General features: G+C 44.7%; 1 protein-coding gene across 2 annotated transcripts in view; it reads right to left on the bottom strand.

The window, feature by feature from the left end:
* Positions 1–14,313, bottom strand: part of slc24a3 (solute carrier family 24 member 3) — a 119,593-nt gene that overhangs the window by 34,204 nt on the left and 71,076 nt on the right. For both annotated transcript variants that reach the window (XM_029669447.2, XM_065023210.1), the window contains exon 2: positions 12,838–12,966. In XM_029669447.2, the coding sequence (XP_029525307.1) occupies positions 12,838–12,966 (129 nt within the window). The remainder of the gene's footprint in view (positions 1–12,837; positions 12,967–14,313) is intronic.

Genomic DNA, 14,313 nt, shown 5'->3' with positions numbered 1-14,313 from the left:
ACAAAATCATTTACAAATATCACAAAAAAACACCACATAATGACACAATTGGTTAGGAGACCGTAAATGGCGGCCATCTCCTCCGGCACCATTTTGTATGGCCTGTGCAGAGATGAGATGACTATATAAGAACTGAAAATGAATAAAGCCATCAAATAAAAAGTCATATACACAACTGAAATATTTTTTCATAGTAATTTCATATGTTTTATTGATGTTTACCCAATGTGAAACGAGACAATTGAATATTTTAACGGTTTTGGCAATTGAATGTTCTCTGTTTTGGGCTTGGAATTTCCATTAAAAAGCCAAAAAATATATTTTTCAATTCATTTTTAAAACAATTATCGAAACCAAAATCAATTTTGTATAATCGAACAGGAACCGGACTGAACTCAAAAAGCACTAATCACTCAGCACTAGCTAGCACAGAGTAAAGCACACACACGCACACACGCACACACACACGCACACACGCACACACACACATGGGGAGCAGAAAGACCTCATAAGACTCAGTTCATAATTCAGAGAAGTGTTAATAATTAAGCAGTGTTCTCGTTTTAAATCATGTAGCTACAGTCCAACACTCCACTACACCTGAGCCCTTGCAGCTCTCACCATACTGGCAAGAGATATCATTATGTGCTATGCAGAGTCAGCCCATGAAGTGTGTGTGTGTGTGCAAAAGAGCCATCATCACTGTGCGTGCGTGTGTGCGCGTGTGTGAGCGTGTGTGTGTGTGTGAGTGTGTGTGCGTGTGTGAGCGTGTGTGTGCTTGCGTGAGCGTGTGTGTGTGTGTGAGTGCGTGAGCGTGTGTGTGCTTGCGTGAGCGTGTGTGTGCTTGTGTGTGTGTGTGAGTGCGTGTGTGTGTGCTTGCGTGAGCGTGAGCGTGTGTGTGCGTGCTTGCGTGAGCGTGTGTGTGTGTGTGTGCGTGCTTGCGTGAGCGTGTGTGTGTGTGCTTGTGTGAGCGTGTGTGTGTGCGTGAGCGTGTGTGTGCGTGCTTGCGTGAGCGTGTGTGGGTGTGTGTGAGCGTGTGTGTGTGAGTGTGTGTGCGTGCTTGCGTGAGCGTGTGTGGGTGTGTGTGTGTGTGTGTGCGTGAGCGTGTGAGTGTGTGTGTGTGTGCGTGCCTGCCAAAAGTAGCTGGCAAGGTATTGCTCTGTGTCAGCTGCTGAAGAAAACGTATCTCTATGAACTCGGTTTTCAATTTCCAGACATCAGTAACTTTTGAAATATTTGCTTCTTTTCTCACTTACATGTGTGTGCGCGCGCGCCCTATTGCATTTTCACTCATACATTTCACAAGTGTGTAGTTACATTAGATCTATATTGTCAGATAAACATATACATAAAACTAAATCAAAGGGGCACCCGAGTGGCTCAAGTCTATGGCACTGCATATCAGTTCTAGAGGCGTCATTAGAGACCCTGGTTCAATCCCGGGCTGTATCATAACCAGCCGTGATCGGGAGTCTCCATAGGGTGGCGCACAATTGGCCCAGCGTTGTCCGGGACAGAGGAGGGTTTAGCCGGAGTATGCCATCATTGTAAAATAAGAATTTGTTCTTAACTGACTTGCCTAGTTAAATAAAGGTTAAATTTAAAACATATATACATCTAATATGCCTTTTATTCCATAGGATTAGATTACCGTCCAGTCCCTCTTTTACTCCTCTGTCCTCGCTCTCAATGATGACATCATCCCTAGCGTGTGTTGCGTAATCACAGTGATCTGATCGGGCTACTAGGCACAGACTGCTCAAACAGAGCTGCAATCGTGATGACATCTTACCAGAACTGGTTGTCTTGGTAACATACATTCAATGAATGAACGCATTGGCGATTTTGAGGATGGAATCTTATAAGGGCGACTGAAGGCTACATTTGCTACCTTAAGTTTGGCTTGGGGGAGAGTGAGAGAGCGGGAGAGAGAAAGGGTGGGAGACAGAGAAAGAGGAGAGAGCAAGAGCGAGACTAATACAGAGAGTACAGCATAAGAGTACAGTCTTCAAATGTTCAGATCCCTTTTCCTTTTTTCTTGGGTCCTCTACCCTCTCCAGTTCTACCTCCCTTCTGCCGTTGTGAGTTGCTGAAAGGAAAACATCCCCTGCGGGCCAGCATGGAGGTGGAATGTAGAGAGGAGAGGCCCGGCAAGAGGTAGTGAATGCCTGGGTGCGTGAGTATCACAGCTGGCACACTGCAGTGGTGTGAGGGTCATGTCCGTTAACTTATGTGCCAGCGCACACGTGCATGAGCACATGCACACATGCACGCATAAACACACACACACACATCCTGGCAGGAGACAAGGGACATGGCAGGTTGCCATGGTAACTGGAGGGGGACTGAGGGGTTGTTCAGTGCATCGGCCAGGCTGCCCGTGTGCATACCTGATGGGAGATGCTGACTCGTCTGAGCAAGGAAATAGAATATACTGTGGAGTCCTTAGATCAGTCACATATACAGACCAATAATAAAAAAACTCAAGTCCTCAAAAGAGAGAGAGGGAGAGAGGAGGAGAAAAAAGAGAGTGTAAGTCATCCTGTCAAGAACATGAGGTGTTAAAGTTCAACAGAAAGAAATCCTGACTGAGTGTGGAGAGATGCAGAAGAATGGATTAGCAGGGAGACGTAATGTTCCTCAGTGCAGGAACAGGTGTGTGTGTGTGTGTGTGTGTGTGTGTGTGTGTGTGTGTGTGTGTGTGTGTGTGTGTGTGTGTGTGTGCGCGAGTAGGGCTGTGGCGGTCATGACATTTTGTCAGCCAGAAACTGTCAAGCAAATTACTGCCGGTCTCACGGTAATTGACCGTTAATTAACATAAACATGTTTAGCATCTCCTGGCTTCCACGCATAGCCTACAAGCTACTGATGTGGACCTTTGGAACATCTACATTTTAAAAAGTCTAATGAATCCATTTAAAGGGTAACTCTCAACCCCATATTCAGCCTTTGCCCAACCCACTGTAGTTGTACCTGATCCCAAACCCTTTCTCACTAAAGCATACTTACCCGCTCTGACAATAAAATTGTGTGCATCGCAAGCACACAATATACTCTTATAACCTCCCCCCGGCCGATTATAAGAGTATATTTAGCCTGGTTCCTCTCTAGGTTTCTTCCTAGGTTCCTGCCTTTCTAGGGAGCCACCGTGCTTGTACTTCTGCATTGCTTGGATGTCTGTATAAGCACTTTGTTGACGTAAAAAAGGATTTAAAAATACATTTGATTGATTGATTGAAATATGGCTCTGGACAGTTCGCTCACAGTGGCGCCAAGTTCCTGACATCTATTGACACTTGCGGTGTATACAGTACCAGTGGAAAAAGAGCTACTGCGTAAATACTTCAATGCGGGTTGGATTGAATTGAGCCCTTAATCTTCATTTTCAAGGTGATGATTGCACTTTTCTTCCCAACACATTACCGATGTGTATGAAACTGTAAGCAACTTTGAATTTGGTCTATGTAGAAATGTGCCTTAAAGCCTTTTGAATTTTGTGGAACGTCAGGTGTTTAGTCAAGGAATCATCATCCAAAATATAATGGCACACTCCTCGTACTAAGACCATTGCCAAATAAGGTGCGCTATCTCCTGATTTAATAGTAAGCCTTGAGGTGGTACGACACAGCACATCTAGAAGGGAGTGCATTCTCCATTGAGATGATGTAGAGGGACCTTCTCAAAGTGCCTCTACATCAACATTTCAATGACAGAGTTGAATCTCTAGGGGCAAAAAGAGCTAGATTTACTACTAAAAGACCAAAATATATACATTTTGCAACGAAGTGTCAAAATAAAGATCAGAATTGACGTGTTTGACTATAACTAAGCCTAAAACATCCGGTTTTCATTTTTATTTTCATGATTACTCTTTACTATAAACTGGGTGGTTAGAGACCTGAATTCTGATTGTGTGACAGCTGTAGTATATCAGACCATATACCACGGGTATGACAAAACCGTTTATTTTTACTGCTCTAATTACATTGGTAACCAGATTATAATAGCAATTAGGCACCTCGGGAGTTTGTGGTATATGGCCAATAAACCACGGCTAAGGCTGGTATTCAGGCACTCAGGGTTGCGTCGTGCATAAGAACAGTCCTTAGCAGTGGTATATTGGCCATATTTATTTATTTAACCATTTACCACATCTCCTCGTACCTTACTGCTTTAATGTAGGCTACACCATCATAATAAAGCCATTGTTTATTTTAGGCAGGTCTAATCTTGTTTTTACATATCCTAAATAATATGTATGAAATGAGTTTTGATTTAGAATGGGACATTATCACCCACCTGTCGGAACAGGGCCAGGGGAAAAAAATACGTCATCCGTATGCATGCACTTGAATAGCGAATGGAGGACCCTTTTCCCCAGGTTCATTTTCATGTCAGCCAGGTAGGCTACTCCGGCTGTAAAGCGAAGCAATGTGCTTAATATATGGAGAGTTTATAAATAAATATAGTAGGCCTAGCCTATAGAAAGCTGATGGGATCCTCTTTTTTAAGAGGCCATCTAAACTCTGTTTTCTCACGCAATTACATAGCCTAGGCTATATAAAAACGTTGCGCAACATAGGCTTGCTTTTCGGAACACATTTCATTACATGCATCAACCAGCTATGAGGAGCTGGCTCTCACTGCGCAACAGGTGATCCTATTCCGCTCAAACTGAATGTCAGGGATCTCATGACGTGTTCGATTTGATTTTCAATTACATTTGCATTGATGCCAGAGTGATTAGAGGGACAATTGAGCGCTTAGAGGGACAATGGAGCGCTGAGTACAAGCCCTTTAGCGACTTGCATTTAGCAAGTTAATGACCATCAGAGGCATCACACTGTTTAGTGTGTTTTGCACCTGACAGAGCTGTTTTCGGTTGTTTCTTTTGTTCCTTGTTGTATTTAGTGTTCAGTTTATTAAAATAATGATGAACACTTACCACACTGCATCTTGGTCCTCACCTTCTTCCACCAACGGTCGTTACAGTTCATTTAAGGTGTGGTGAGGTGTGTTGGGATGTCAATCAGTGTCTTTGGTTGTTTATACTTGTTTTATAAGCTCAAGGCAAGGAAAAACAATATGTATTTTCTTTTTACCTGTACCTGAATGTATTTTTTCTGTTCTGTGTTTATTTGTTGCAATAAAACACACACACACTAGCTAGCTAGCTGCTTCTACCGAGTGGCCCAGCCCCGAAGCTAGCCTTGAGCCAGGCCCATCTCCCGGCCTGCTCAGTGGACCCAATGGACCCAATGATCACTCGGCTACACAGTTGACGCCTCCCGGACTCTTCACTAACACGACTAGAAGCCACTACATCACCGGATTCCTGCCGTAAGCTCTGGACCTTTGCATCGGATCATCGCAGCTAGCTAGCTGCTACCGAGTGGCTATAGTGGCTAACACCCTTGTCCCAAAGCTAGCACCAGTTAGCCTCAAGCCAGGCGCATCTCCCGGCTAGCAAACAAAATTACTCCATCTACAATACCTCTTTTGCCAATTGGCCTGGACCCTTTCTCGACACGGAGCCCCGCCAGTCCGTCACGACTGGTCTGCCAACGTAATTCCGTTCGATGTGCCCTTAACCGGCCTTTGCCGGATGTCGGTGAAGACGCTTCTGCTAGTCCCGTCTTGCTAACTTTATGAACGCCATGTCTCCCGCTTGCTAGCGTACTAACGACTTCCTAACGGCTTCTCTGTTTCATCTATTGCTGTTCACTGGACCCTATGAACACTTGGCAACATAGCTGATGCCTGCTGGAGTGTTCATTAATCACGGTACTCCATTTTATTTATTTTGTTTATCGGTCAGCCCCAGCCTCGAACTCAGGCCCTGTGTGTAATTAACTGACCCTCTTTGCACATTCATCGTCATTTTACCTGTTGTTGTTGTCTTAGCTGTTGTTGTCTTACCCATTGTTGACTTAGCTAGCTCTCCCAATCGACACCTGTGATTGCTTTATGTCTCTCTCTAATGTCAATATGCATTGTATACTGTTGTTTAGGATAGCTATCATTGTTTTAGTTTACTGTGGAGGGCCTAGTCCCACTCAACATGCTTCAGATAGCTCTTTTGTCCCACCTCCCACACATGCGGTGCACTCACCTAGTATAACTAGTGCCTCCAGAGATGCAACCTCTCTTATCGTCAATCAATGCCTAGGTTTACCTCCACTGTACCCGCACCCTACCATACCCCTGTCTGTACATTATGCCCTGAATCTATCCTACCACGCCCAGAAATCTGCTCCTTTTATTCTCTGTCCCCAACACACTAGACGAACAGTTTTGATAGCCTTTAGCCGTACCCTCATCCTACTCCTCCTCTGTTCCTCGGGTGATGTAGAGGTTAACCCAGGCGGTGTGTGTCCCCAGGTGCTCTCATTTGTTGACTTCTGTAACCATAATAGCCTTTGTTTCACGCATGTTAACATCAGAAGCCTCCCCCCTAAGTTTGTTTTACTCACTGATTTAGCACACTCCGCCAACCCTGATGTCCTTACCGTGTCTGAATCCTGGCTTAGTAAGGCAACAACATTTTCCATCAAGATAGAACTGCCAATGTCACGCCCTGACCTTAGAGAGCCTTTTTATTTCTCTATTTGGTTAGGTCGGGTGTGATTTGGGTGGGCATTCTAGTTTTCTATTTCTTTGTTGGCCGGGTATGTTTCCCAATCAGAGGCAGCTGTCTATCGTTGTCTCTGATTGGGGATCTTGGGATCTTGTTTGTGTGTAGTTGCTTTCTGCACCGCATGTAGCTTTACATTCGTTTTTGTATTTTGGTGTTTTTTCGGTGTCATTTAAATGAAAATAAATCTATGCCTACCACGCTGCACCTTGGCCCAATCCATCTTTAAATGATCGTGACAGCCAAAGGGGGAAAAGTTGCAATCTACTGCAGAGATAGCCTGCAAAGTTCTGTCATACTATCCAGGTCTATGCCCAAAGAGTTTGAGCTTCTAATTTAAAAAATGAATCTCTCCAGAAATAAGTCTCTCACTGTTGCCGCCTGTTATAGACCCCCCTCAGCTCCCAGCTGTGCTCTGGACATCATATGTGAATTGGTTTCCCCCCATCTATCTTCAGAGTTCATTCTGGTAGGTGACCTAAACTGGGATATGGCTAACACCCCGGCTCTCCTACAATCTAAACTAGGTGACCTCAATCTCACACCAATTATCAAGGAACCCACCAGGTACAACCCTAAATCCATACACCTCTGCTGTTTTCAATCAGGATTTCAACGATCACTGCCTCATTGACTGCATCCGTTATGGGTCCCCGGTCAAACGACCACCCCTCATCACTGTCAAACGCTCCCTAAAACACCTCTCCAAGCAGGCCTTTCTAATCGACCTGGCCCGGGTATCCTGAAAGGATATTGACCTCATCCCGTCAGTAGAGGATGCCTGGTTGTTCTTTAAAAGTAATTTCCTCACCATCTTAAATAGGCATGCCCCTTTCAAAAAATGTAGAACTAAGAAGATATAGCCAGCCCTTGGTTCACTCCAGATCTGCCTGCCTTCGACCAGCACAAAAACATCCTGTGGCGTACAGCACTAGCATTGAATAGTCCCCGCGATATGCAACTTTTCAGGGAAGTCAGGAACCAATACACACAGTCAGTTAAGAAAGCAAAGGCTAGCTTTTCAAACAGAAATTTGCATTCTGTAGCTCTAACTCCAAAACGTTTTGGGACACTGTAAAGTCCAAGGAGAATAAGAGCACCTCCTCCCAGCTGCCCAATGCACTGAGGCTAGGAACCACTGTTACTACTGCTAAATCCACAATAATCGAGAATTTTAATAACATTTCTCTACGGCTGTCCATGCTTTCCTCCTGGCTACCCCAACCCGGCCAACAGCTCCGCAACCCCCCACAGCTACTTGCCCAAGCCGTCCCAGCTTCTCCTTCACCCAAATCCATATAGCAGATGTTCTGAAAGAGCTGCAAAACCTGGACTAGTACAAATCAGCTGGGCTAGACAATCTGGACCCTCTCTTTCTAAAATTATCCGCCCCCATTATTGCAACCCCTATTACTAGTCTGTTCAACCTCTCTTTCGTATCATTCAAGATTCCTAAAGATTGGAAAGCTGCCGTGTCAAATCGGAGGGCCTGTTGTCCGGTCCTCTGGCAGTCTCTATGGGGGTACCACAGGGTTAAATTCTCGGGCCGACTCTCGTCTATATATATATATCAATGATGTCGCTCTTGCTGCGGGTGATTCCTTGATCCACCTCTATGCAGACGACACCATTCTGTATACTTTTGGCCCTTCTTTGGACACTGTGTTAACAAACCTCTAAACGAGCTTCAATGCCATACAACACTCCTTCCTTGGCCTCCAAATGCTCTTAGACGCTAGTAAAACTAATGGCGTGCTTTTTAACTGATCGCTGCCTGCACCCGCCGCCCGACTAGCATCACTACTCTGGACGGTTCTGACTTAGAATATGTGGACAACTACAAATACCTAGGTGTCTGGCTAGACTGCAAACTCTCCTTCCAGACTCATAATAAACATCTCCAATCCAAAATTAAATCTAGAATCGCAACAAATCCTCCTTCACTCATGCTGCCAAACATACCCTCATAAAACTGACTATACTATCGATCCTCGACTTCGGCGATGTCATTTACAAAATAGCCTCCAACACTATACTTAGCAAACTGGATGCAATCTATCACAGTGACATCTGTTTTGTCACCAAAGCCCCATATACCACCCACCACTGCGACTGGCATGCTCTCGTCGGCTGGCCCTCGCTACATATTCGTCACCAGACCCACTGGCTCCAGGTCATCTATAAGTCTTCGCTAGGTAAAGCTACACCTTATCTCAGCTCACTGGTCACCATAACAACACCCACCCGTAGCACGCGCTCCAGCAGGTATATTTCACTGGTCATCCCCAAAGCCAACACCTCCTTCCAGTTATCTGCTGCCAATGACTGGAACAAATTGCAAAAATCACTCAAGTTGGAGACTTATATCTCCCTCACTAACTTTAAGCATCAGCTATCTGAGCAGCTTACCTATCGCTGCAGCTGTACACAGCCCATCTGTAAATAGCCCATCCAACTGCCTACCTCATCCCCATATTGATTTTATTTACTTTTTTCTGCTCTTTTGCTCACCAGTATTTCACTCCAGTGTTAATTTGCTAAATTGTAATTACTTCGCTACTATGGCCTATTTATTGCCTTACCCCCTTACGCCATTTGCACACACTGTATATAGATTTTTCTATTGTGTTAATGACTGTACTTTTGTTTATCCCATGTGTAACTCATGTGTTGTTGTTTTTTGTCGCACTGCTTTGCTTTATCTTGGCCAGGTCACAGTTGTAAATGAGAACTTGTTCTCAACTGGCCTACCTGGTTAAATAAAGGTAAAAAAAAAAACACACACACACACACACACACACACACACACACACACACCCCTCAGATGCTAATGAAGTGATACATCTCATGATAGTTAGCGTTGCTTCCCGTCACTGTGCTGAGTAATATGACATTTAAGCCTCCTGTCTGTTGTTGACATGCAGCTGATTTGAAACAGATGAGTCCCTATGAATATTGAATTAATTTTCGCAACAGGAATACAGCTGACACCTAATTCTTTTTGCCACTGTTAGTTTGCTGAGTGACAGTGTCATGAAGCAAATACACCAGAAATGCTGACAAAATCCCTGATTATAACACTGAAAATAAACCCAAATTCTGAATCAGGTGCAGAGTAACACAAATCTCCCTCTAATCCTTCTTGTCCACATGGGTCAATAGAAACAAGACCTGAACGATTAGCAGGTTCAATTCCCCCAGTCAGCATGGACACAGCTGACCCACAGGTTAAACTCACACACGGGCAGTCATGCAGGCAGGCAGAGTGTGCATGCGTGTGTTTCTATGTGTGTTACTGCACATTGTGTGATTTTGTGTCCTTCTGCTCCATTCATCTTAGCCTCGATCCTGACTAGTGTCCCAGTCCCTGCCGCTGAAAAATACCCCCACAGCATGCTACCATGACCATGCTTCACCGTAGGGATGGTGCCAGGTTTCCTCCAGATATGACGCTTGGCATTCAGGCCAAAGAGTTGAATCTTGGATTCATCAGACCAGAGAATCTTGATTTTCATGGTCTGCGAGTATTTAGGTGCCTTTTGGCAAACTCCAAGTGGGCTGTCATGTGCCTTTTACTGAGGACAGGCTGGCCACTCTACCATAAAGGCCTGATTGGTGGAGTGCTGCAGAGATGGTTGTCCTCCTGGAAGGTTCTCCCATCTCTACAGAGGAACTCTGGAGCTCCATCAGAGTGACCATCGGATTCCTGGTCACCTCCCTGACCAAGAAACCCCCGACTTCCCCGATTGCTCAGTTTGGTCAGGTGGCCAGCTGTGTAGATTGCTGAGGAATTGTTCTTATTTAATCCATTTTAGAATAAGGCTGTAACGTAACAAAATGTGGAAAAGGTCAAGGGGTCTTAGTACTTTATGAAGGCACTGTAGCCTGGTCTACTGGCCCAAGTTGAGAGATGTGCAAGGAAGTTGGATTGGAGGAGTAGTGGAAAGGAGAGAGAGAGAGCAATGGAGAGAAAAGGGGGGAAGGGGGAGAACGATCAAGAGGGAGTGAGAGATGAGACAGGCTCTTGTGCAGAAAAGCAGGAATAATCCCTATTAAAATAATTACAGCGTTTCAGGAGGCAAAGCGATTAAGCGGAAAACAGGCTATTAAGTATTTCTGTCTAAATATAACTCCCATATAACTCACTCAGAGAGGGCAGGGTTTGGGAGCAGGCAATACACTCCTAGAAAAGAAACGTGCCAGCTAGAACTTAAAAGGGTTCTTTGGCTGTCCCCATAGGATAACCCTTTCCCCAGAGGTTCTACATGGAACCCAACATTTTTCTTCCTGGAACCAAAAAGGGCCCTTCAAATGGTTATCCTATGGGGACAGCCGAAGAACCCGTTGGAACCCTTTTTTTCCTAAGAGTGTAGGGTAAAGAGTTGCGTATGCGCATCTGTGTGTGAGTGATTGAGTGTGTTTGAATTAGGTGTGTGTTTGGTTGGTGTCTGTGTGTTGCTTCTAGGACAGGGGCGAGATTTGGGAGGTGGTGTGTTAACAGTGAGATCAAGAGAATGCTTGGCAGGAACGCAGTCTCGTTAAACCCCAGGATTCCACATGGAAAACCCTCACACACAAGGGCCCAGAAAAACACACAAGTGCCCAGAAAAACACACACGCCCACGGAAAAAACACACACGCCAACCCACCCACGGGCAATGCAAACACACCAAGTGCCATTAGAATAGAGCGTACATATCTGCACATCCTCACAACACACACGTGCACTCACACACAAAACTCACTCCCCATACACACAGACTGCATTGACTGCAATAAACCAAAGCTCAAACAGCAATAATATTGATAGAACAATGTTTAAAAATAGGGAAGGCAGAATTATCGTTTAAATCGTGTAACTGTCAATTATGGACAATAATCAAACTAAAAAAATTGAATAGTCAATCATCTTAATACATTCAGTTTAGGAGAAATGGGGATTCAACATTATATTCAAGTAGATATAGTTTACCCTTATCCTATAGTATTTTTGTTTTACATGAAGTGGGAAAGTTTATGAGCAGAACGACAGTCAGCTTCATTTCCAAAAGTGGTAAAATCTATTGTTTAAGATTGGGGTGTCACCCCTGTGTTGTAGCTCATTTTTAAATATGCATTCGAATTGTAACGTCTGCTTCCAGCTCACACTCCCAAACACATAGATCCCTTGAACGCAGCTCACGCTCCAGATCCCAATCACGTGAATTCTGATCACCTGTTCACACACCTGTATGTCATTATCACACACTATTTAGTTCAGTTCTTTGCACCCCATCATTGTGAGGTATTGTTTGTTTTGTGACACACTTCTAGTCGGAGTGCTGGGTTTCCTGTAATTTAATCGTCCCATGTATAATAGTTTTGCCTGCCTCACTAATGATGCCTTTTGCCTATTCTCTCCCTGTACTTTAGCCTATCGGATTTCCTGTTATCAACCTATTACCTGATCTCCCAGAAGACGTTACTAGCCTTTTCCCTGCCTGTACTGTTGCCTTTTTGGACCCCCTGTGTATGACCTTCTGCCTGCCCCTGGACCCAGCTACCTGCCTCCTCCTGTGGTCCTTTACAAATAAACACCTGCTGCGCCCTGCGTGTGAAAGCAGCTCTCTCTCCCATCGTGTTTATTACAATATTGCATTACAAGCTCAAACATTTTTCCAACATTACAATTATGACATTAACCATGGTAATTTGCATGACAATGAATCATTACCAAACATTCCTTAATCACAGCACTACCTATAACACTATCCCCGTTTGCCATGTGTATCTGAATTCTCAACCCCTGGTACTTTCTTTTCTTTCATCTGTACTCCAGTCTTCCCTACAGTATATCCTCCAGGAATCCCTCCGGTCTTCCCCATAGGAGTGCCATGTACACTCATTCTGAAGCTTCAATTTGAATCTTCAACAGAATCTCTCACTTCCTGCTATCTGAGCAATTGGTTTTACAGAGACGGGGAAAACGACACCAAACACATTTCAGCCACTGCAGGAAAACACAGGTTGCAATATAGCAGGCATGTCTGTAATTGTTATTGTGGGAATAGGAGATGTGTGTGTTGTGTGTGTGTATATAAGACTTCCCCACCGTATTAGGTTTTAGGACAAGACCTACCTGGAATCTTACCTTTTGGCTAAATAGTTACACCAATCTGGCAAAAAAACATGAATCTCAACTTCCAAATCGAGGCCTGACCTACCTGGCTCAGTGCAGTTTTTGGACGGGGGGCCCAACAGAGGGTCTGTCTCGTTGTCCCAGGATTCCTGTAGTAGCCTTCGAGTCTCCCACCCGGCACCCTCCTCAGTAGTAATGCTTGAGAGGTCATATCCTGGGATGGAACAAGAGAATATTGTTCAGAGTTAAAATCACACTCTGTTAGGTGCTGTTGGGCCACCAACAAACAATGTTAACAGTGGAGCGAATACATCCCATAACATTCACATACTGTACAAATATATTTAGACTTCCATGACATATATGTGGATATATCTGTCGGTCGTGTGAGGCTAGATTGTAGCTAGCAGTGCAGAGTTCATGGAATGTGTTCTTCAGAATGTAAGAATGTCACATAGGATGCAGAGCTCAGCCCCATTCCCATTATTAGATACCAGCGCTCCGAAAATCTGGTAAGTCGGAATAAGATGAGATCATTAGGAGCATCCCTACGGCAACACAGTCTGCGGTGGCGTGCTCCGGAGGCCCTGGGGGTGATCATTCTGGCGGCTCAGTCATCTGGGTCACCATGTCCTCAGGCCACCGCCTCCAACTCAATGCAGCTCCCAAGATGCAACAGGGCCTGACATTAGGATTTGGCAATGCCTGCTAATAATAGCCCTTACTATATTTATCAAAACAGGGATTAAAAACAAATCACAGCTTCGCTCGCCTTTCCACATGTTGAGGAGCAGGCGGATAGGATGATAACATGTGGACGCTGACCCGAGAACCAAGAATGGGTCCATGTTGTGTGACTGTAATCATAGACATTAATACAGATCCTTGAAATAAATAGAATGTCTGTCCTTGTGTTTGTTTGTGCAACCTGCACAAGACTGCAGACAATTTTGTCTTGTCTTTGTAGGACAATCTTCTATTTATGATCTGAAGTGTTTATTTCAACCTTGGTGTATAAGAAAGGGCAACTGTGTGTGTCTTTCTCCCTCCCCCCCATACCAAAACACTGGAGTGGCTCTCTCTGGGGCTCTCTGATGACACGTGTCCCAGGCAGGTAGCCTAGCAGTTAGAGCGTTGGGACAGTAACCGAAAGGTTGCTTGTTTGAATCCCCGAGCTAGCAAGGTGGAAAAAAATCTGTCATTCTGAAAATGAACCCCCACAACAACTGCTCCCCGGGCGACGTTGACGTTGATTAAGGCAGTCCCCCGCACCTCTCTGATTCAGAGAGGGTTAAATGTGTAAGACACATGCAATGCATTCAGTTGTGCAACTGACTAGGTATCCCCTTTCCCTTTCCTTCTCATTAAGCTGTGGGAGCACTGAGCAGACTCTACATGTTAGGGGACAGAGGCCTTCTCCATGCAGGGCCGGCGCCAGAACAAATTCGTTGGATTGGCCATTGATTACCATAGGCAGGCAAATCTTTTCATGGGATCTCCTATGCATTCATTTTTTATGGGTGTTATGGAACACATGGAACTCTGCAGTCAAGGAAATACT

This window comes from Oncorhynchus nerka, linkage group LG10 (genome assembly GCF_034236695.1).
Source record: "Oncorhynchus nerka isolate Pitt River linkage group LG10, Oner_Uvic_2.0, whole genome shotgun sequence".
In the NCBI taxonomy this organism is placed as follows: Eukaryota; Metazoa; Chordata; class Actinopteri; order Salmoniformes; family Salmonidae; genus Oncorhynchus; species Oncorhynchus nerka.
This window is presented reverse-complemented; position numbering and strand designations above follow the sequence as displayed.